The sequence below is a fragment of the Macaca thibetana genome, chromosome 12 (genome assembly GCF_024542745.1).
Source record: "Macaca thibetana thibetana isolate TM-01 chromosome 12, ASM2454274v1, whole genome shotgun sequence".
NCBI classification, from domain to species: Eukaryota; Metazoa; Chordata; class Mammalia; order Primates; family Cercopithecidae; genus Macaca; species Macaca thibetana.
In genome coordinates, this window is record NC_065589.1 from 125236957 (window position 1) to 125259226 (window position 22270).

Genomic DNA, 22270 nt, shown 5'->3' on the forward strand with positions numbered 1-22270 from the left:
TACATAAAGGCCCCAAAATGTTCCCGTGTCTTGGACTCGGATTCCCAAGAGCTCCGGGTCTTGGAGGTGAAGTCACTCAACCACACCAAACTCAGGATTCTCATAAAAGTAGCCACTATGGCCCGAGGCTGCCCCCGCTGGAGGTCCAGGAGGACCTGGACGCCTGTGGCTAACATTGCTCTTGCCTGGTGGCTGTGCTCCCAGCAGCAAACACCTGTTGGCCTGAATTTTGTTTTCTATGCCGAGCCCGTGGCCTGGGGCTTCAGAGGGCCCACCCCCGGGAACCCACAGGATGGCAAGCAGGGCCCATGGACTGGGGAGAGGAGGGAGGTGGTGGATGGGGGGCCGGCCTCTTGTCCATAGGTTCCGAGAGGCCGGGGAACTGAATCTCATCTGTCCCCAGGCTGTCAAGTCCAAGAAGCACATCCCCATCCAAGTCATCTTGGCCACTGGAGAGAGCCTGACCGTCTCTGTGGACTCAGCCTCCACATCTCGGGAAGTGTGCATGCACATCGCTCACAAGCAGGGCCTCAGCGACCACCTGGGCTTCTCCCTCCAGGTCGCCGTGTACGACAAGGTACTGGCCAGGCACCCTGCCCGTCACCCGCCTGCCTCATACACCCAGGGAGGGCACCCCGAGGCTCAAGCCCTCTCACCTTGCCAGCCCGGCCACCGCCTACCCTCCCAGCCGCCAGGCACAGGCAGGTGCACACATACACACACACACACACAGCAAGCAGCCTGTCCTCCCGCGCTCACATGGTCACCTCGCAGCTGCACCTCAGCCCCAGCAGTGCCGCGTGCACAACTGGTCCCCACGCAGCTGCCACGCACAGACATCAGGCACTCACACCAGTCTCCTGCTCCAAACTCCCTCATGCCCAGGAGCTGTGGACATCCTTGCAGCAAACATGGAGGGTCACACCAGCACAGACCCTCACCACCCACACAGACACCCCCAATTCCACACCCTCAGACTGGACACACACCAGTCTGCCAACCAAGGCACCCAAGGCCGAGTCATATCGGCCAGACTCACGTCTGCCTTCTTAGGGAAGGGGCTGCAGGGAGAGTAATGGGGAGTGGCAGACAGGCCATTGCTGTGTGGAGAAGCCCTTCAGTTGTCTACATGGGCTCAGCAGTGTCCACTCAGCCCGTGCTAGGCTCCAAGGGCCCCAGGCCCTGTCCTCCACCTGCACATGCTGACAGTGGGCATCCCCGTGGGGTGGGCATCCCCACGGGGTGGAAATCCCCACGGGGTGGAACATGCAACAGCTGCTAACCCCCGCTCCCCGACTCTGGCCTCAGTTCTGGTCCCTGGGCAGCGGGCGTGACCACGTCATGGATGCCATCGCCCAGTGTGAGCAGCTGGCCCAGGAGAGGAGTGAGAGCCAGCGCCAGTCACCCTGGCGCATCTACTTCCGGAAGGAATTCTTCGCCCCCTGGCACGACTCCCGGGAGGACCCTGTTAGCACTGAGCTCATTTACCGCCAAGTCCTGCACGGAGTCTGGTCTGGCGAATACAGCTTCGAGAAGGTGAGGGGCTGAGAGCCAGGGTCACCCTGGGCTTTGCCATCAGGAAACACCCCACAGAGGAGGCACCCAACTGGCTTCTGAGGCCAGGTAGAAGGCGGAGGGGCAGGAGGCCAAGGGCAGAAGAACGGGGGCCAGGAAAGGGGGTCACAAGGGTGCAGGTCCCTTCCAGGCCCAGCCTGTGTTTCCTCCTCCCTTAGGCCACAGGTTTGTCTAAGCCTCCGGGGTCCATGGTTCCGGCAGCAGGTCCCAGAGGACCCAGGCCTGCCTGGCCTCACCGCTCCTGCTCTGTTTATGGGGCAGTGAGACCTGGTGGTCAAGAACGTGGCCTTGGAGCCCTAATGCCTGAGGCCCACCTCCCCCTCTTCTTGGCATTGTGACCTTGGAGAGTCCTGTCACTGCTGAGCCTCGGGCCCTCATCTGACTGGGGGGCTCGGGAGGGGCTGTCACCTGGACTGTGCAGAGAGTACCGGGAGCTCTGTTGTAGAGTGATTGTGAGAAAGAAGAGTGATTGTGCCCCTGAAGTTCTGGGGGCAGCAGACAACCTCCTTGTGCCGAGTCAGGAGGATGCTGTTCGGGGACCCACGGGAGGCGGCCACAGCAGCGCAGGAAGCCCACGTGGAAGAGGCGTGGGCAGGGAGTGACGGGACACCAGGCTCCACGAGGCTTTGGTCTTCCAGCGGGAAGGGGCTTCTTGGGTCCCGTCCAGCTGAGCCCCGGCAGAAACTCCACGGGGGTGGCCGCTGGTCTCTCTTGACAAGCGAGGACTGGAGCTCCGATGGGGAAGGACCTTGCCCCTCAGAGCAACCCTGCCGGGGTTCATCCCAGAACTGAACAGCAGCCGCTGTCCTCAGGCAGAGGGCCTGTGGGGCTCGGGCCGAGGCCTCTGGGATTCCCGGCCTGCGTGGTGACCCAGTCAGGGCACACAGGGAGGGGGAAGGTCCTGCCTGAGCTGCAGGTTAGCTCCCCTGTGCTGGGGCAGGAGCTCTGCCACGGGTCAGGGGTATCCTGGGGAAGGGTGAGCCCTTCCTTCTCTCACTCGTTCCCGTGGGTGCCCGGGGCTGTGCAGGAGGAAGAGCTGGTGGAGCTGCTGGCCCGGCACTGCTACGTACAGCTCGGCGCCTCAGTGGAGAGCAAGGCTGTCCAGGAGCTGCTGCCCAGCTGCATCCCCCACAGGCTGTACAGGACCAAGCCCCCAGACAAGTGGGCGAGCCTCGTCACTGCCGCCTGCGCCAAGGTCAGCTTACATGCCGCTCAGGCACCCAGCCGAGGGCTCTCCTTCAGGCGGTGGGGGGCTCGTGGTGGTACAGAGGGGATGGATTCCCTCCGCACAATCCCCACCCCCGGGGAACAACAAGCTTCAGCTTGACAGTTATGTAGAGCCTTGTCCCTTCAGGTTTAAGCAGTCCACTCAGTTCAGCTGTCTGTCACAGGCCCATGCCACCTTCTTCCTTCCAAGCTGGCATCTTGGATGGGTCCCTGTGCTGGTCTGCACTGCAGTGTCTGGCCAGGCCCTGGCCTCTCGGCACAAGAGGGCACCCGCAGGGGCTGACTGCTGACCATACCATGGCCTTGGGGGCCCCCCTGCCTGCCCCTGAGCCTCAGCATCCCCTCGCTGGGTGCTTGGGAACCCCCCGGGCCAGACTGTATGGACATTCTAAACATTTGATACATGTCGAATATTTTCAGATCACCCTTCAGATTTGATGCGTTTATTACATTCCCAAAGTCAGTATATGAATAGTAGCCACTTTTTAAAGAAATAACACTGTATTCAACAAACAGTGAAAAGAAAGTTCGGTTGGATATTATGGTCGCTGATGGACACGGCACAGTGGTGCTGGGGAGAGGAACGGGTGAAGGCAGGGAATCAGGAAAGAGGAAGGAAGGAAACTGGAAGACAAGGAACTAGAGGTGGTCCCCGAGAGAGGCCCCCAGAGACAAAGCAGAGCTCCAGAGAAGAAGAGAGAAGCGCCCGGGACACAGACTCGGAGCAGGATGCCCTCCTGCACGGAGCGAGTCACAGACCCACAAGGCATAGGCGGGCAAGAGCGAGCCTGGGCTGGGGCACACAGCGCCTTCCACAGCTAGCGCAGCCCCGCCCTACAGATGCTAATGAGGGGACAGGGAACGGCTTTCCTCCCTCCTCCTAACGGGTCCCCACACCCCTCCCAGGTAGAATAGGGCAGCACGGTGGCTCACGCCTGTAATCCCAGCACTTTGGGAGGCCAAGACAGGTGGATCACCTGAGGTCAGGAGTTTGAGACCAGCCTGGCCAACATGGCAAAACCCCGTCTCTACTGAAACTACAGAAATTAGCCAGGCGCAGTGGCACGCGCCTGTAGTCCCAGCTACTTGGGAGTCTGAGGCGGGAGAATGGCTTGAACTCGGGAGGCGGAGCTTGCAGTGAGCCGAGATCGCACCACTGCACTCCAGCCTGGGTGACAGAGCGAGACTCTGTCTCAAAAAAAAAAAAAAAAAAAAAAAAATAGGGCTGTGCCAGTCCCTGGGGACGTCCCAGGTCCCTCCCTGCAGGATCCGTCTCCAGGCACTGGCCTCACTTTAAGTCGAGGCTTCTCAGAAGGTTCCACCAACTCTTTTACCCTGAGCACTGGGTGAGGGATTCACTGGGGAGGCAGGTGATGGAGGTGACATCCAGGATCCCCCTCTCAGGCCCCATACGCTGAGAGGCAAGCCACACCACTGGCCGTGCGAGAGCAGGTGGTGGACGCCGCCCGCCTGCAGTGGCCACTGCTCTTCTCCCGGCTCTTTGAAGTCACCACACTCTCAGGTAATGGCATCTGACGGGGGGCGGGGAGCGGGTATGGGCTGGGCACCCAGGGATCCCATGCAGCCCTCACATTGCCGTCTCTCCTGGCCAGGCCCCCGCCTGCCCAAGACGCAGCTGATCTTGGCTGTTAACTGGAAGGGGCTTTGCTTCCTGGACCAGCGGGAGAAGACGCTGCTGGAGCTCTCTTTCCCAGAGGTCATGGGTCTGGTTGCCAACAGGTGGGGGCCCTGAGGGAAGATCTCCTCACACCCTGAGTCCTTGGATTGATGCATCTGGGGGCTCAGGGAGAGATGGGGAGAGGGGCGGCGTGCGCTCCCGGGTGACAGGCCGGGGTGGCGGGACAAGAATCGACGTATACGATGCCCTCTGTACTTGGGAGTCCTACCCTCCCACACCAGGCTGCACTGCCCACGACGTACTCCGTTGGGGCATCACGGTTGCACTCGCAGCTTCTCTTTGAAACCCAGATCCACCCGGAAAGGGCACAGAAGCGTGCAGCCTCTGGTGTGCACTTATTTAGAAGGCTCCTTTCTTTGTCATGGACGAGAACTGGTGGCCTGGAGGGTACAGATTGTCTGGGACAGCGGCAAGGGACAGTGCCTAGTGTGTCACGGGGCAGGGCAGGGGGGCCTCTTAGGCTGGGGCTGACCCCCACTCCCAGGGGTCTCCATGGCTCTTGTTGACTGGGAACTTTTTCATGCCTTCTGGGAAGTCCCACCCAAGCCCTGCCAGAGTGCCCCTTGGTTAAAGCACACGACAGAGTGGCACACGCATCTCTGGGCTGTGCCAGGTGTACAGTGGCCACCACTCCCCACTGGCCACCTCTCACTGAGGCTGTCTGTGCTGGGTACTTTCCTGTATGCCACGAAGTCCTGACAGCATCACCTGTTCTGCAGATGAGTAAACTGTGGCACGCCGAGGCTGGGTGGCTTAGAGTTAGCACATGGCAGAGCCGCCGACTCAGCTCAGCTCTGATCTTTGCAGCGTCCCTGTGGTGTCCCTGCACGCCGGCCACCTCATTATCTGCCCAGAGCCGACCCCACACACGGGCTGCACCACTTGCAGCCTCTGAGGGACCCTGTGCCCCGCCGTCCTTCATTTGTCCAGACCCACAGTGGTGTCTGGCCTGGTCCTGGCCCTGGTAGAGCAGCTCTGTGTCCTCATCTGTGACCCAGGACCCCCAGTCCCACCTCCTGAGGCTGTTGAGGGGCTGGATCACGGGGAGGTGGAGGGGGCTCCTGGTCATGCTGCCCTTTGTGTCCAGGGAGGCCCAGGGCAGGCAGAGGCTGCTGCTCTCCACCATGCATGAGGAGTACGAGTTTGTGTCGCCCAGCAGCGTGGCCATCGCTGAGCTGGTGGCCCTGTTCCTGGAGGGCCTGAAGGAGAGGTCCGTGTTCGCCATGGCCCTACAGGACAGGAAGGCCACAGGTGCCAGACTGGGTGGGGTGGGGGGAGGGCTGCGCGTGGGGTCTGTAGGGACGCGGCGTGCTCATCTCCACACACGGCAGCCGCAAGGCAAGCAGAGGGAGGGCGGGCCCCAAAGCTCTGTGGGGGCAACTTTAGACCAGGCCCTACCTTCTCTCAGCCACTGCTTCCTCTTCTACAAAATGAGGGGCTAAAGGAGGTGGTCTCCAGCCCCGCAAGGCCAGCCATGCTCAGCGCTGCACGGCTGCAAAAGCACCGAGAGGGGCCAGCCTCCAGCCCAGGGAAGCTTTGAACACCATCGCCACAGTGCACTGCTGCAGAAGCACCCCATTATCCCATTTTACAGGCACGAGGCCAGAGGCCCAGAGACGGAGGTAGCTCGCCCAGGGTCACACAGCTCAAGGGGGTGGGAGCCTAGTTCTTGGCCGCAGCTCTCCTGCAAGCCAGCACTCCAGCGAGCTGGGCTGTGTCTGTGGGCTGTGGGGGAGCATAACAAAGCCCCAGGACCCCTGCTGGCCCAGGCTGCTGGCGGGGCAGTCATGGGCAGTGGGTGGTGCAGTTAGTGCAGGGGCTTCAGAAGGGGTGCTGGTTGGGATGCAGCAGAAGAGGCTGTGCGTGGGGTCTTTGGGCAGTGAGAAACGTCAGCTGAGATGTGCTGCCCTGTTGCCCCATTCAGTACTCACGGCCACCGCACGAGGGAAAGAGGATTGCCATCTCCAAATTCCAGATGAGGAAGCGGGCTAGAGAGGCAGGCAGCACTCAGGCCAGGCGTGGGGACTGCCAGCCTGTGCGTCCTCCCCTCCCTCATCCCTGGCTCCTGGTCAGCCTTCCGAGGGTCTCCCAGGGCTAGGGCTGCAGTCACAGCTCTCGAGCGCCCGCCCACCCTGGGCTCTGCGCCTGTGCGGCTGTAGCAGGTGACAGCCGTCTGAGGACCCTGAGGTTCCAGTCCCACCACTGCTCACTCTTGGAGTGGTCTTCTGCCCACCACTCTGTGCCTCTGTTTCATCCGTCAAGGGAGATGACCCCCAAAATGCCAGCACAGCCTCTGGCCCCTGCAGAGCCCTCAGCAAATGGCAGCCTCCCTACCCTTACAGATGACGCCACCCTCCTGGCCTTCAAGAAGGGGGACCTGTTGGTCCTGACAAAGAAGCAGGGGCTGCTGGCCTCTGAGAACTGGACCTTCGGCCAGAACGACAGGACGGGCAAGACGGGGCTGGTGCCCACGGCCTGTCTCTACACCATCCCCACGGTCACTAAGCCCTCGGCACAGCTGCTGGTAAGTGGCATGCTCCCTTGTCCTCAGCCTGGGTACCCGAGGGCAGGGTGGAGCGGTCCTGGGATGCCTAGTTCAGGCCCTGCAGCCCACCTAGCAGAGGCCAGGAGGGCCACCTGGGCAGCCCCCACCATTCTTGTGGCAAGGTGGGTGTGCAGTGCCAGCCAGCCCAGCTCTTGGTACTTAGTAGGCGCTCAATAAATGGGTGTTCCCTCTCTCTTCCGTCATGGGCGTGTCCTGGGGACAAACCCAATCTTTCTCTGCCTCATTTACACTCTGACCCAAGGGGGCCCAAGCCTCTCCCCGCACAAGGGAACCACCCACCCCAGCCAAGACCAGGCTCTCGGGAGGCAGGAACAGCAGGCATTGCAACATGGACATACCGAGTGCCGAGTATGTGCCCTGTGCCTGTGGTATGAGTCTGGGCACAATAGCAGCTCCACGCTCAGGGCAGACATTTGGGCAGATAATGATGCCTGGATGGCAACTGTGTAAAGTGCCACCAAGGAGAGGGATAAATAACAGGGTGGGGAGCTCACCCTGTCTGGGAAGGCATCCCTGAGGGAAGGACATTTGTGCTGAGGCCTGAAGTTGGTGGCAGACCAGGCAGGTAGGGCTGGGGTGAGAGGGGGCCCCATGGAGAAGGGGAGCTGGGGGTCTGAGAAACCAGAGTGCCGTGGCCCCCAGAACAGGTGATGTGGGTGCCACAGCCATTGGCACTCATCCTCCCGAGGGAAAGGAGAGAGGCACCGAGAAGCAGAGTCCTGAGTCCTGAGTCACACGGCAGGTGACGGGTGTGGGTGAGCCCTGGCCTGTCCAGCCCTGGGCCTGGCCCCTCCCAAGTCACTGAGGCCGCCGGGCTGGGAGGAGCCTGCAGGAAGGGCCTCATGGGCGGTGGCTCCTGGGCACCCACAGGCCTGTGCCCCCTTCAGAGCTTGCTCACCATGTCACCAGAGAAGAGGAAACTGGCGGCTCAGGAGGGGCAGCTCGCAGAGCCACGTCCCGAGGAGCCACCCAAGGAAAAGCCGCACACCCTGGAGGAGTTCTCCTACGAGTTCTTCAGGTGCCCCCCAAGCCCCGCTCCGTCTCATTGCACCCCCATTCCCAGCCCCACCCCGCCCCATTGCACCCCTGCTCCCAGCCCCGCCCCGCCCCGTTGCACCCCCGCTCCCAGCCCCGCTCCACCTCATTGCACCCACCGAGGGCTGCAGAGAGGCCACGCCACCCATGTGGAGCCTGTCTGGCCTCCCCAGGCCAGGGGAGTCAGGAGGGGCTTGCGGCAGGGTGGGGTGCTCTGGCCCTCCCACAGCCACCCAGGGGTGTCAGAGGACAGAGAGGCGTGGGACAGAGAAGGCCACAGGGCAGGCCTCATGCCAGCCTCTGACTCACAGGGCTCCAGAGAAGGATACAGTGAGCATGGCCGTGCTGCCCCTGGCCCGTGCCCGCGGCCACCTGTGGGCCTATTCCTCCGAGCCGCTGCGACAGCCGCTGCTCAAGCGAGTCCACGCCAACGTTGACCTCTGGGACATCGCCTGCCAGATCTTTGTCGATATCCTTCCCCACCAGCCTGCCAGCGCCTTGTCAACCCCAGGGCAGAGGCACCCGGCAGCTCCTGGCCCTACAGCTGTGCTCTAGGGCAGAAGAGCCCAGGAGGTCTGAGAAACCCAGAGTGGCGGGACAGAGCCCACAAGTGGCTCACCGCAGGGCTGGGGTCAGGGGTCGGCAAGGGGCCTAGGTCAGGGTCAGCATCTATCCCCAGTCTGTGGTCAGCGTGGGGCCGGCCCAGCACCGTGCTCCTTGACAGCCACACCCATCCTCCGGTATATGGGCGACTATCCCTCTCGGCAGGCCCGGCCCAGCCTGGAGCTCACCGACCAGATCTTCACGCTGGCCCTGCAGCACCCGGCCCTGCAGGACGAAGTCTACTGCCAGCTTCTGAAGCAGCTGACTCACAACTCCAACAGGTCTGCTGGGGCGGCGGCCGGCCCGCGCTGTCACCCTCAGTCCTCATCCCAGCCCCTGAGGCCAGACCGAGGCTCAGAGGGGACACCGCAGCTCGTGGCGGCAGAACCCCCATCTGGGCACCTGCATCAGCAGTGGGAAGGGCTGGGGCCCTTGGTCTGCTCTGCTGATGTCCTAGGGGCGGTCATAGCAGGAGAGGACGGCCCTGCCTGCTCCCACCCCGTGCGTGTGACCTGGCAGGCCATGGCCTCTGTGTGTGGGCTTCAGTGTCCTCTTCCACAAAATGGGTGCAATGCCCACCCACCCCCATTTTGAGGGTGCAAAAGCCCGTGGCATCAGGCAGCCGGGCACAGCTGGCATGGTGCAGCTTGGCTGGTGCCCTTCCCCTCAGGCCCCCTAGACCTCAGGTAGTTCTCATATCCGTCCCTGCTCCCCAAGGTGCCTGCCTGGCCTGGGCCCCCTGAGGAGCCCTTCCCCACTGACAAATGCCATCTTCCAGGCACAGCGAGGAGCGGGGCTGGCAGCTGCTGTGGCTCTGCACTGGTCTCTTCCCGCCCAGCAAGGGGCTCCTGCCCCATGCCCAAAAGTTCATCGACACCCGGAGGGGGAAGCTGCTGGCCCCCGACTGCGGCCGCCGCATCCAGAGGGTCCTCAGGTGAGCCGAGTGCCTCCAGCCCCCAGCGTTGACCCTGGGCCCACAGCCCTGGGATGCTGTGGGGCGTGGCCAGCCCTCCAGGAGCTCATGGTCCCAGGAGGACTCTCCAGAAGCCAGCATCAGCTTGGGAGGCAGGATTGGGCCCCGAGCCGCCAGAGAAGAGGGTGGAGGGTGAGGCCCAGGAGGGTGGAGAGAAGGCTCAGTCATAGCCACCAGCTCCCCTGCCCCACCACTGCCCGGTGGTGGCACAGAGGGGGACCTGGATGCCCCAGCCCAGGCCCTCAAGGCTGAGGTTAGAGGCCTGTCCTTCCAAGTCCATGCAGCCTCCCTCATCTGCCCACAGCTGGGAAGCTCTTCCTTGGCTGTCTTTGCTCTCCCCCACCGCTCCTGCTTCCTCTGAGTGGCCTCCTGTGGCCATGAGGAGGGCAGGTTGACTGTGGGAGTGGCTGATTTCAGTGGCAGCCATGGTCACAGAGGGAGGTAGGCGCCCCAGAGAGGCCCTACCAGAGTCCCTGACCCCTGCCCGATGCCCCTATTGTGTGAGAACAAGAACACAGCCAGCCTTACCCACCGGTGCCTCCCCAGGAGCCCCTGGCCTGGCCCTTCCCATGTGTGGCCCAGGCTTTTGGGCACAGCTGCAGCATCGCTGCCTCTGAGGCTGCGTGCGAGCCAGGGGCAGCCCCTGGGATGTGCGAGGGGCTGGAACCACCCAGGTGATGGTCACTGGGGTTATTTTTCTTTTGTTTCTGGCACATGGTTTAGGGCCCACGTTGGGGTTGGGGCATGGGTGAGGATGAGGGTGGGGGTGGCACCTGCAGCATGTGCTGTGCCCCTCAGGACAGGGCCCCGGAAGCAGCCCCCGCACCAGGTGGAGGTGGAGGCCGCGGAGCAGAACATCTCCCGCATCTGCCACAAGGTCTACCTCCCCAATGACACCAGCGAGGTGAGGCCCTGCTCTGGCCTGCACGGCAGATCTCAGGCCTCCGAAGGCCATGGGGCACCCTCCCTCCTGGCCCAGCCTGCTCCTTGGGAACCCTGGAGAGCCTTTTCTAGGGCTGTCCCATCCTCACCGGTCTCCTGCCCCCTCCCCATGGGACGCAGGCCCTGCCTACCCTTTGGAAGTCAGGCCAGCCCCAAGGTATGAGTTGGGGGATCCAGGCCCAGGACACGGGAGAGAGGACAGAGAGGTGGGCAGCAAGGGTGAGTCCCAGGACCTGGGGGCTCCTAGGGGCTTCTGACCAGCTGGGGTGTGGGAGAGCAGGTATCCCCACTGTGTGTGCCTTGTGCACAGAGCCTGCCATGGCTGCTGGGGAAAAAGGGGACAGGGGACAGGTGGGAGACCACCAGGACCTAGCCGTGACACAGAGGCCTTCACCAGGGGCAGCAAAGACAAGCGGACTGAGGCCAAGGTGGGCAGTGTCGCCTCACGCCCTCTCCAACAGCAGGGTGGTCTTTTTGGTCTTGGGGACATTCGGGTCCCAGTAACAGGAAGTTCCCACAGTCTGGCTATGGGCTCTGAAGGCGAGTCAGAAGGCCAGGCCTCCAGGGCCCCAGGGCAACGAACGCTGGGACTAAACAACGTGAGCCTCTGGCCAGGGTTCTGGAAGGGAGGCCTGTTCTGCTCAGGGCAGACCACATCCAAGCCAGGTTTCATGAAGGAGCAAAGGTCCAGGCTAGGAAGGCTCATCCTGGGCTGTGCTGGCCCCTCGCCAGGCCCCGGGCCTCACCAGCCGCCTCTCTGTCCAGATGCTGGAGGTGGTTGCCAACACACGGGTGCGGGATGTGTGTGACAGCATTGCCACCAGGCTGCAGCTGGCCTCCTGGGAGGGCTGCAGTCTCTTCATCAAGATTGCAGACAAGGTGAGCTGCGCTGGGGCTGGGCGGGCGGTGAGCGGGATCCTAGGTGCTGCCTGGTGGGGGCCTCGGCCTGCCAGGGGCACCCATGCTGGACCAGGCTGCACAGCCAGGGCTGCCGGGACAGAGGTAGGTGGGGTCCCGGAGCAGAACCAGCTCCACACGCCGAAAGCCCACGCACAGCCGACTCCAGCGCAGCACCCAGGCCGTAGGCGGCCAGTGGACCGGAGCCCGGCAGGGCCCTCTCAGGAGGACAGTCCTCTGGCAGCCCCCCACCGTCCCTGCACCTTCCCCTCCCCAGGTCATCAGCCAGAAGGAGGGAGACTTCTTCTTCGATTCCCTGAGGCAGGTGTCTGACTGGGTGAAGAAGAACAAGCCCCAGAAAGAAGGTGAGGAGGCCTTTATGGAGCTGGGCGAGGGTGCGGCTGGGTGGGGTGAGGGGGCACTGTCGGCCTCCGTGTGGCCCGTGCCCATTCATCCATCCATTCCTTCCTTCCTGTGTGTCCCTGGGTTGTGGGGACAACCAGGCCCTGGGGCCTGGTAGTGAGGGCCTCCCAGCTCAGGCAGGAACCGGTGGCTGCACCATGGGGTGATGAAGGATGCCCCAGGGCTGAGGGGCATGACCCCCATGGGCTGGGGGTGGGAGTCCAGGAACATTGCTGGAGAAGGCAGCCTCCACACTCATCTTGAAGGCTGAGGAAAACCTGGGGGACTGGGGAGGAAGAAGGGTGGAGGCTTTCCAGGCAGGGAGGTGGCAGGTGCAGTGTGGGGGTGCCAGGGGGTCAGGGCTGGTGTACCTGCTGGGCCAGGCTTGGTGCCCACTGCTGGCCCTCGCCCAGGGGCCCCCGTGACGCTTCCCTACCAGGTGTACTTCATGCGGAAACTGTGGCTCAACATCACCCCGGGGAAGGATGTGAATTCGGACACCATACTCCATTACCACCAGGTACTGGGCAGGCTGCCCTGGTGGCCACCGGGGCCACCCCCATCCTCCCACACCTGTTCTGAGGCTGTAGAAGCCAGCAGGCCAGGGCAGGACCAGCCTCAGCCCGGGGTACCAGCCCATGTGGTAGGCAGACCAAGCCCCTGAGGGCTCTGGAACCAGGAGCAGAGGGCAACAGTGTTTGGGGACAGTGACTGCACTGGCACCTGCAGCATGACTTGGGGAGGGTGGGACAGAGGGTCCTGTGGCCCATGGAACAGTGGCCATGGCCTGCAGGGCCAACCACATGGGTGGAGCAAGGCCATCACCTCCACGCAGATGTCAGGGGGCCTGCCCTGACTCAGGGTCATTCCCCTGCCCTGACACTCTACCCTGCTCAGTCCGTCCTGGATGGGGTGGGCTAAGCCCCAGGTCGCCACCATCTGAGCGGGAAAGAGGTTGGGGGCGTGCGGGTCGCGGCCGGAGACCCAGCATGCCCAGTGTGTCCACCACCCAGGAGCTGCCCAAGTACCTGCGCGGGTTCCACAAGTGTTCGCGGGAGGACGCCATCCACCTGGCGGGCCTCATCTACAAGGCCCAGTTCAACAACGACCGGTCCCAGCTGGCTAATGTCTCCAAGATCCTGAGGGAACTGGTGCCCAAGGACCTCACACGCCTGATGTCCTTGGAGGAGTGGAAAAAGGTCCCTCACAGGGCTGGGGAAGGGTTCCTGGGCTGCTGCTCCTCCCTGGGATCCTGCCCCAGTGCCACGCCCTGCCTGGGCTCCAAGACCACATGGGTGCACACGGGTGGTGTGGAGGGTGGGCTGGCTCTGCACACACCACGCCTTCCCACGCTGTCCACGGCGCCACCGAGACTGTCCTGCGCTGCGTCCCTCCCCACCCCTCCCCACTCCCCCCCCCACCCCCACCCCACCCCACCCCTCCCCACTCCCCACCCCCACCCCACCCCACCCCACCCCACCCCACCCCACCCCACCGTACTGGCCTGGGGTAGGCAGGTGCTGCCCCCACCAGGGCTTTGCCGGGCCTCAGCACCCAAGCCCTTACTGGCCCTCCTGTTCCCCCAGAGCATCCTTCTGGCCTATGACAAGCACAAGGACAAGACAGTGGAGGAGGCCAAGGTGGCCTTCCTGAAGTGGATCTGCCGCTGGCCCACCTTCGGGTCTGCCTTCTTCGAGGTGAAGGTAGGCCTTGCCCCACGCCCGGGCCTCCTGCCCAAGCAGGCTCTGCTCAGCTCTGCCCCGGCAGGCCCAGCATCAACCAGCACACGTCTTGGGTGGGACTGGCCACGAGGCTGGAGGGCGTGGGCGTGTGTGTGTATGTGCACGTGGCCTAGGTGAGCTCCTAGGAGGTGCAGCCTGGCCTCCTGGGCTGGACTAGGACCGCTGTGTCCCTCCCTCCCTCCCAGCAAACCTCGGAGCCCTCCTACCCGGACATCATCCTCATCGCCATCAACCGGCATGGGGTTCTGCTCATCCACCCCAAGACCAAGGTAGCTGCCGGGCCTCCGGAGGGGCTGGGGGCCACCAAGTCCAGGGACCCGTGCAGGTGGGGCTGCAGTCACCTCTGCGGTGTGTCGTGCCTCTCTCCTGTCCCCTAACACACACACAGCCCCTGGGCTCTGGAGGCACCCTGCCCACCCACCCTCTCTGCCCCCAGGACCTGCTCACCACCTATCCCTTCACCAAGATCTCCAGCTGGAGCAGCGGCAGCACCTACTTCCACATGGTGCTGGGGAACCTGGGCCGTGGCAGCCGCCTGCTGTGTGAGACCTCCCTGGTGAGCGCCGGTCCCTTCTCCCAGCCAGGATGCACAGGATGGAGCGGCTGGAGACTGGGTTCCCCACCCTCACCCTCACCCCTTTCAAGTGGCTCATTAAGAGGGCTCAGTCACAGGGCCCAGGCGGGGCCAGCAGACCTGGAGGGGGACTGGGTGCATCCCCAGGACCAGCAGCCAAGGTGGCAAGGCCAGGCAGGAGCCCCTGCACCCTTGGCCCGTTCTGAGGCGGGAGGGAGACCTAGCCCCAGCAGGGCAGGCAGAAATGACGGTGCCAATGGCAGGAGCCTGCCTGCCCTTTCTTCATGCCCTGCACCGCTGGGTGCTGAGGAAGAGAAGGTGGTCCCTGAGTCCAGGACCCCCACCTGCCCTCTGCACCCACAACTCTGACCCACCCTGTCCCCTGTCCAGGGCTACAAGATGGACGACCTGCTGACCTCATATGTGCAGCAGCTCCTGAGTGCCATGAACAAGCAGTGGGGCTCCAAGGCCCCAGCCCTGGCCAGTGCCTAGCAGCGGATGCTGGCGTGTCTGCTCAGGCACCCTGTCAACCTCCAGCCTGGCAGCACCTTCCCAGGCCCTCTCAGCCCAGGGCCTGTCCTCGGCAGGCAGCCTTCCATGCTGCCCCCCATACGAGCCCACTCAGCCCCGCAGGTGGCCCCCTCTGTACTGGGCGCTGCATATGGAGGTGAGAAGACCCAGTGTGGGTCGGGAGTCTCGGACCCCCAGGCTGTTGGTGGATGGCTGAGAGGACCCCCCCGCAACCCCAGCCCACCAGAATGTTCAGTAAAAACCCCTGGGGCAGGAGAAGCGAGTGTGTCTGAGGGGGCAGGGTATGGCACGAGGTGGACATGGGGCCTGGGAGGCTCTGGCCCGCAGAGAGCCGCAGGGAAAGCAAAATGCCTTGCGACTTTCCCAGGGAACTGGGAGGGCAGCTGCATTCTCCAGGAATGACTTCATTCCTCCCTCTTTCTGCTTCCTTCCTCCCCCTCCCTTCCTTCCTGTTTCTCAGACTGGGGAGGGGCACTCATGGGAGAGTCCTCCTCCCAGGCCCCTCCTCACACCTTCTGTCGTCCCCGCCCGCCACCCGCCACCCGCCACCCGCGGCACCCAGGAGGCCGGGGTGGAGGTGCGGCTCTCTGGCTGCTGGCTTCGTGCTAAGGCCAGCTTGTGCCCAGACAGTGGCCAGAGCTGGATATAGCACCTTGGAAGCCTGGATTTCCCCCGCTCCCTGGCATGTCCTGTCCCTTCCCACCCCTCCTCTGCCCACTGGGACAGCTTAATGTGGACCTGGCCACCCAGGCTTGTGAGGTCCTGGCAGGGCTAGTTTTCAACCCCTTATGGCAGCCTGGCCTGGGATAGAGGCTAGGGCCCCCTGAACTCGTGCCTGTCTGTCTGATGTCTGTCCCTCTGTTCAACTGCCCCAGCAGCAGTGTGTTCACAGCCGCTGCCATCCCTCCACTCCCAACCCCTGCCACAAACCACGCAGACTGCTGTGGTCGTGTGAACAAGCCTTCATTGTGCAAGCGTGAGCCCCGCACCGGGTCTGCGCCGGCCGCAGAGGAAGCGTCCTCCCTGGCAGTGCTAACAAGCCACCTGTGACCCCACCACCTCCTGGACCCTGGCCCAACCCAAAGGCTCAGCACAAGCCCCAAGCTGGGTGCGGGGGTGGCCAAGGTGGGACTCCAGGAAGGCCTTCCGAGGGATGGAGGTGGGTCCTGTCCCTCCAGGGAGCTTGTGGGTGTGGACAGCAGGACTTGCTGGCTCAGTGTGGGCACAGGGACACTGTGCCACTGGTTGAATGAGTGGAGAGGGATTGCAGGTGGCTCCTAGAGGCCTCCCTCTGCGTGGCCCTGGCCCTGTGGCTCCAGCAGGCTGCCCTGGCTATGGGTGGCCCAGGAGCCACATGCACTTAGTGGGGCTGCTCTGGGGCAGGGGCTGTCACAGGACAGCACGAGCTACCGAGCCACCTGGGGAGGGCCAGGCGGGGAACTGTGGTGCAATTTGCTCCTGTCCCTGGAGGTCTGTGGGCGGAAGCTGTGGGCACAGGCGGCTGTGGCTGTCAGACGTGGGGTCACAGGCTCCCACTGCCTAGCTCCTGCCTCCTCACAGAGGGAAGCCACAGCCAAGGAGAAGAGAGACATGGGGAAGGCAGAGATGAGGGAACAGGAAGGGAGGAGGCAATGAGGAAGGAGAAGGGGAGGGTAAGGTGCGGAAGGTGCAGGTGGACCGGGCCGAGGGGGCTGAGCAGGGACCGCGGGAGGGGAGAAGGCGGAGGGGCCGAGAGGCGGCCGTGCAAGAGGCCCTTCAGGCAGAGTTGAGGTCCGCGGCCTTGGGCTGGGCCTTGCGGGAGGTCAGCTCCGACAGCTTCTTCAGCCGCTTCTTCAGCTCCAGTGGGAACTTCTCATAGCACCTTTTACACACGGGCTTCATGTCAAACTCCACAAACTTGTTCCTGGGGAAGAAGCAGAGCTGTCAGCAGAGCCCCACGCCCACCCCTTTAAACCCAGACAGGTGACCATGGAGTGGGCCTCCCCACACCAGCCTCTCCTAGCCAGCAGGCCAGGCCCTAGGGTGACCTGACCAGAGAGCATAGGGATGAGAAGGGCCTTGAGGCTGCCCTTCCCTCCCAGAGGCTTCTCTCAGGTTCTGACACCCCAGAACCCTCTATGCCTCCCCACGGCCCTTGGAAACCTGGATACCATTTCTCCACTCCCAACTCCAGCCATCCCACACCCCTTGAGGCTTCCTGGATGAGCAGCTGACACTGCTGCTTTTGCATATGCTGTTCCCTGGGCTGGAACGCCCGTCCCTCCCCAGAGTCCAGGGTTCTGGCAGGTGTGTTGGAGGCACGAGTGTTCCTCCTCTCACTGTGCCCTGGGGTCCCTGGACCTGCCCCCATCTCACTGGGCGGTATGGGGCCGGGATGCCCCTTGTCCCCACCATATCCCCAGGCCAGACCCAGCTGGTGTGCAGGAGGGCTGCTAAGAGGAAGGACCCGCAGGAGCCCCCTCCACCCTGAGCCCCATCCCACGATCACAGGACTCACTTCAGGGTGAGCTTGCTGTTGCAGGTGGAGCAGGAGAAGCAACTCACACACCAGGCCTTGTTGAGGGCCGACACCACTGTGAGGGAAGCATGTGACTCAGCAGGGCTGGCTAGGCTGCCACAGGCGCAGCTGGGCTCAACAGCTGCAGCACCCAGGCCCCAGGAGAGCAGGTGGGGTGGGGGAGGGAACACAGGGCCTCACCATCGCCTTCAATCACATGGCTGCAGTTGTAGCAGACGTCCCCGAAGAGCTGTGGGCCGAGCAGGCTGTCAGAGCGGCCGCAGGCAGTCACACCCTAGCCCAGGGCCATCATGCAGCGGGCCTGGCCCTCCAACCCGGCCCCTCTCAGGCATCTCCCAGGCCCTGCTTCCCAGGGCCCAGCTGCAAGACTGGGTTGAGGGCACTGCAACCCATTAGAACCACCCCCTGCCCCGGGAAGGACAACCAGCTGGGACATTGCTCCCCAGAAGGCCCCTTTGCTCTGGCTGCTGCTGTCCTGCGAGGAGGTGGGCCCAGGTGGTGACCGTGTCCCATCAGCTCCCCCCGCCCCCGCCTTCTGTACCAGAGCAAGGGAGGGAGGGGGTTGCTGGCACTGTCAGCCCCGTGTGCCCAGGACCTCACACCAGCCCCAGAACATTCTTCAGAGGAAGACACTGAGGCTGAGAGAGCTGCTTGGGTCTCGAGACCCCAGGCCAGGAACCAGGGCTGAGGGTGCAGGCCTGGGCTCAGCACCTGGCAGAGCTCCTGAGGGGGTGCCCACAGCCTCCCCTGCTCACGGCAGCTCTCCTGGCCACCCCTCCAGATCCGCGTCCCTGAGGGCTCTGCGCCGGGCTCACCTGGTTGTAGTGAGTCTCACAGTAGGCCAGGCCCTTCTTCTCGTAGTGCCGGTGCCCCAGAAATGGCTTCTCACACTTGGCGCAGACAAAGTGCTGCGAGGACAGAGGGCGGGCCGGGCGGCATCAGGGCTAGAGCGGTGACCCCAAGGGACAGTGGTGACCCGGGGACAGCAGTGGCCCCAGGAGGCAGCAGTGACAGAAGGGGACAGGAAGCAGAGTCTGGGCAGGTGGAGGCCCTTCAGGATTCACACTGGGCAGAGAGGGCTGACACCTCTGTGAACGCCCTGGGGTCAGCAGACCCCACCCCTCCTCTAAGAGACCGATGGGAACCTTGCGAGTCACCATCCCCTCCCAGTCTGGCCTCCCCCAGTAGGAAGTCAGAGGGCAGCCTCAGCCCCAGGAGTCAGGTGCCAGCCCCATGCTGTGGCATCGTGGGCCCTCGCTGGCAGAGGCGGCCCAGCCTGTCCACGTGGGGCCTCTGCAGGCACCCCCTGCAAGCCTGGGATCACTGAGCAGCACCTTGCATTCCCCCAGGGATCTGCTTGTGAGGATGAGGGCTGGGGGCATGGCCTCCCACCCCAGCTGCCACCCAACACAGCTTCTGGACACAGCGCTGGCCAGGTCATCAGGGAAGGTGGTGGGCTCACCGATCCCAGTGTACCCATGAGAACATGAGAGCCCACCACCCAGCGGGGGCACTCCAGGTGGCCCAGTGCTCACACCTGAGGAACTCTTCAACTCCGTGTCTGCACAGCGCTGTCCACATAGTGGGTTCTGCCAACCACAACCCCCAGAGCACCCTGGGCAAACTGCCCCCAGGGTTTTCTCCTGACCTTGGAGTCTCTTAGAACGCCAGCAGGGGGAAGAGAGGTGGGCACAGCTACCCAACCATGCGTGTGCACTCGGGTCTCCTGGCTCCCGGGGGCAGGCTGGTGTCCCCGGCTGAGCACAGCGAGGGGCAGTGCCCCAGAGGAAGGGCCTCGCCGGGAGCCAGAAACGCAGCCTGGGCTCTGCTCTCACCGTGACCCTGAGCTGGGGCACCCCCAACCTGAGGCCACGTGCCCGCCAGCCTGGCTCACCTCCACGTGCCACTGCTTGCCCAGCGCGTTGACCACTCGGCCCTCAATGGGCCGGCGGCAGGCACCGCAGATGGGGACGCCCATCTTGTCATGGCAGGGCAGGCAGTAGAGCTCGCCCTTCAGCTCACGGGCCTCAGCCGTCAGCTCCTTCCTGGAAGACAGTGTGCAGCCCCCAGGTGCCGCCCGTGCCCTTCTGCAGGGTCATGCCAGCAGCGCCGCCACCCTGGGGCGCGGCTCCCCGAGGGGCCCATTCTGTGCCTGCAGAGCCGAGGCGGCAGCTCCCTCTGATCTCCGGGCTCTGTGCAGACTTCCTGTGCCCCAGACAGGCCCTGGAGCACACACTTCCCGCACAGCCCAGAAGAGTGGCCTGTGTTCCGCACCCAGGCCTCTGAGAAGCAGGTCTGTTCTCCGGCCCCCTCCTCCTCCAAACCCCACCGGGTGTCTGGACAGGCACGGAGAGGACTGGAGTGGACGGTGGGGGTGGGTGAGGACAGGGGCGGAGGGGCTGCCTGTGCAACTCCTGTCTCTAACACCAGCGCCAAGCCCACTCCCGGTCTCTTGCCTGCCCCCCTAGCCCTCGGGTCCCTTCTGCTGCTCCACCTCAACTCTCGCCTGCAGTCTAGGGCCAGCCCACCTGCCTCCTGAGTCTCAAGTGCCCCCCGAACAGAGCCCTGGAGAGAGAAGCTTCCTGCCATGGCCGCTTCCCGGCCCCTGGCCCACTTCTGCCCTGCGGCCCCCCCTCCCGGGACCCCTCTCTCTGCCCACGCTGCTCACCTCTCCCACCTCAACACTTCCCCAGGTGGAGGCCCCACCGCCCTGACCCTGGGCCCGCCCTGGCTCCCCGCCGCCCGCACTGCAGGGCCGGGCCGTGCACCTACCCACAGTGCGTGCAGTTGAAGTGGTCAGGGTGGTAGGCGTCGCTCCTGAACATGAGGGGCTGCTCGTCGATGACCAGGTGGCACCGCTGGCAGATGTACTTGCCCAGGCCCTTGGCCTTCTCACGGTTGTGGCAAGGCCGGCAGAGATGCCTGCGGGAGGCAGGGGCATTAGGGGCAGACCCCCCACTCCCACACAGCCCGGCCACCTCCTGGAGAAGAGAGCCCAGACCCCTGCCACTTCGCTGAGCAGCTGGGGGCTTCAAAGGGGCTCAGCCCAGGGTACAGAAAAGCAGGCTGCCCAGTCACAAGGCCACAAGAGTGTCCTGGAAATGCGACCCACGCTCAGCAGGGAAGACGCCAGGACGCCCGAGTTCACTGCCTCTGGATCATATTTTTTCCTCTTTCTACTTTCTCTAAGCCTAGGGCATGCTGTGGAATACAGTAGACACTTAATTGATATCTGCTGAAAACACTTTTATTTTCCCAATGTATTTAACACACACGAGTTATAGTGTCACTGTGGCCAGCAGAGTGGCCGGTGGGTGTCCCGGGAGGCCCACTCACCCCCTTCCTTCGGGGTTTGCCGGATGAAGAAGGGCCCAAACACGTACAGGCGATTTCTGTCTCCAAAGACAAGCACAGCTATGTCAGACGGAGGCCCCCAAACCCAGGAACTGTCATTACAGAGTCTTTTTGTGAAGGCCTCAGAATAATTTCTGATGCTGCTTGCTGTGTTGGACAACAGCTGTGTTCTCAACGAGGAGACAAATCAGCATGGTTTCTGTTTCCTTGGACCTCAAAGGTGGCAGGAATCTAGATTCAGAGTCCCCAGATAAAGATACACAGAGCCCCCAATCCAACACCCCTCGCCCCCATTCCCACCTGCCACCGAATCTCTCTCTGGCGCTCCTGCTGCATCCAGGCCTCCCTTCCCAGGCTCCCCAGCCACAGGGGCCCTCTCCACCCCTCACCAGCCTCCACGGCTGCTGACGCCGTGTTGGCCCCTCTGACAGGCTGGTCAGGGAGGACACTGAAGAGATCCAATCTCAGACCCAAGATCCCCACCCAGGTTATGGTGGGCAGACCCCAGATGCCAGGGCCGCCCATTCAGCATTCCTCCCTTGACCCCAGGACCTGCTACTGCTGGGTCTGGACTCCATCCTGCACAGGTACTGTGCTCCACCTGCCCTGGGGTGTCTCCTCATCAGCTGTGTGCAGGGCAAGGGGCCCAAGCAAAGGCCCAGCCTCCACTTGCTAAGCTGCTGACTGGCTCTCTGTGCCTCCCCGAGACCCTACAGGCCCAGCAGGGGGCAGCAGCTCAGGGTCAGTTGATGGAATGCCTGGGTGAATGAATGATTGTTCAAGAGAGGAAGGGAGCCACGGTGGGCATCATCTCCCCTCCACACTGGCCAGGGCCCTGGCTCTTACGCTCCAGGAATGGGAAGCAGTTGTGGCCTGTGGCTTCAGTCTTCATCACCACAATCCCTGAAGCCCACCCTTGCCCAGACACCTGTGCCCCAGCCCCAACCCCAGGCCACCTCCTCAGCAGGTCTGGGGCTGAGCTGCCCCACCTGGCGCCTGTGGCGGCCAGTCCATGCCCCCTGCAGTGCCTCTGTCCCAGACTCGGCCCCATGACGACACTCCACATGCTGGTGACTCCTCCAGAGCATCAGGACAACACTCAACCCGCGAGGAATTACTTCTGTTTCAAAGATACAGAAATCAGCTCAATGCCTGAAAACTCCATCGCCACGGTCAATGCCCTTGAAGCCATCGACAGTGACCACCCCCATAACAGAAGCTCTGTGAGCCCAGAAATGCCCTGCTGAGGGTGGTTAGCTTCAAGCCACCACCTTTCCAACCAGCCTGGGCCAATTCTTCCAGACAGCCGCCTGCAGGCACAAAAGGAAAGGGACGTGTGCACTGGCTCAGACACCTCAACCTGCGCCCTGGCTCAGACACCTCGCACCCAGCTGGCTCAGACACCTCGCACTCGCCTGGCTCAGACACCTCAACCTGCGCCCTGGCTCAGACACCTCACACCCGGCTGGCTCAGACACCTCAACCTGCACCTGCTCAGATACCTCAACCTGCGCGCTGGCTCAGACACCTCGCACTCGGCTGGCTCAGACACCTCAACCTGCGCCCTGGCTCAGACACCTCGCACCCGGCTGGCTCAGACACCTCAACCTGCGCCCTGGCTCAGACACCTCG

At 63.4% G+C, this 22270-nt stretch overlaps 2 protein-coding genes and 1 long non-coding RNA gene across 8 annotated transcripts in view; 1 reads left to right on the forward strand and 2 right to left on the reverse strand.

Annotated features, from left to right (window-relative positions):
• The window catches only part of MYO7B (myosin VIIB), a 101076-nt gene extending 86055 nt beyond the window's left edge, over positions 1 to 15021 (forward strand). The window contains exons 29-48 of the mRNA XM_050752579.1: positions 404 to 577; positions 1309 to 1536; positions 2603 to 2770; positions 4207 to 4324; positions 4416 to 4542; positions 5589 to 5752; positions 6844 to 7025; positions 7955 to 8085; positions 8414 to 8571; positions 8833 to 8986; positions 9484 to 9639; positions 10477 to 10582; positions 11386 to 11499; positions 11795 to 11882; positions 12333 to 12439; positions 12933 to 13118; positions 13506 to 13622; positions 13847 to 13930; positions 14098 to 14217; positions 14626 to 15021. Of these exons, the coding sequence (XP_050608536.1) occupies positions 404 to 577; positions 1309 to 1536; positions 2603 to 2770; positions 4207 to 4324; positions 4416 to 4542; positions 5589 to 5752; positions 6844 to 7025; positions 7955 to 8085; positions 8414 to 8571; positions 8833 to 8986; positions 9484 to 9639; positions 10477 to 10582; positions 11386 to 11499; positions 11795 to 11882; positions 12333 to 12439; positions 12933 to 13118; positions 13506 to 13622; positions 13847 to 13930; positions 14098 to 14217; positions 14626 to 14727 (2784 nt within the window). The 3' untranslated portion in view covers positions 14728 to 15021. The remainder of the gene's footprint in view (positions 1 to 403; positions 578 to 1308; positions 1537 to 2602; positions 2771 to 4206; positions 4325 to 4415; positions 4543 to 5588; positions 5753 to 6843; positions 7026 to 7954; positions 8086 to 8413; positions 8572 to 8832; positions 8987 to 9483; positions 9640 to 10476; positions 10583 to 11385; positions 11500 to 11794; positions 11883 to 12332; positions 12440 to 12932; positions 13119 to 13505; positions 13623 to 13846; positions 13931 to 14097; positions 14218 to 14625) is intronic.
• A 694-nt stretch (positions 15022 to 15715) lies between these two features.
• Positions 15716 to 22270, reverse strand: part of LIMS2 (LIM zinc finger domain containing 2) — a 43511-nt gene continuing 36956 nt past the window's right edge. For 4 of the 6 annotated variants that reach the window (XM_050752564.1, XM_050752563.1, XM_050752560.1 and 1 more), the window contains 6 exons: positions 20057 to 20206; positions 19179 to 19329; positions 18100 to 18192; positions 17465 to 17513; positions 17264 to 17339; positions 15716 to 16669 (listed from right to left, as the gene is read on the reverse strand). In XM_050752564.1, the coding sequence (XP_050608521.1) occupies positions 16522 to 16669; positions 17264 to 17339; positions 17465 to 17513; positions 18100 to 18192; positions 19179 to 19329; positions 20057 to 20206 (667 nt within the window). In that variant the 3' untranslated portion in view covers positions 15716 to 16521. Of the gene's footprint in view, positions 16670 to 17263; positions 17340 to 17464; positions 17514 to 18099; positions 18193 to 19178; positions 19330 to 20056; positions 20207 to 20620; positions 20802 to 22270 lie in introns of those variants that run through there. The other 2 variants (XM_050752566.1, XM_050752562.1) reach the window with 2 other exon arrangements.
• On the reverse strand, positions 20931 to 22263 carry LOC126933078 (uncharacterized). Its single transcript, XR_007718415.1, has 3 exons — positions 22191 to 22263; positions 22067 to 22092; positions 20931 to 22018 (listed from the first exon to the last, which is right to left on the reverse strand). It is a non-coding gene; the product is annotated as an uncharacterized LOC126933078 (long non-coding RNA).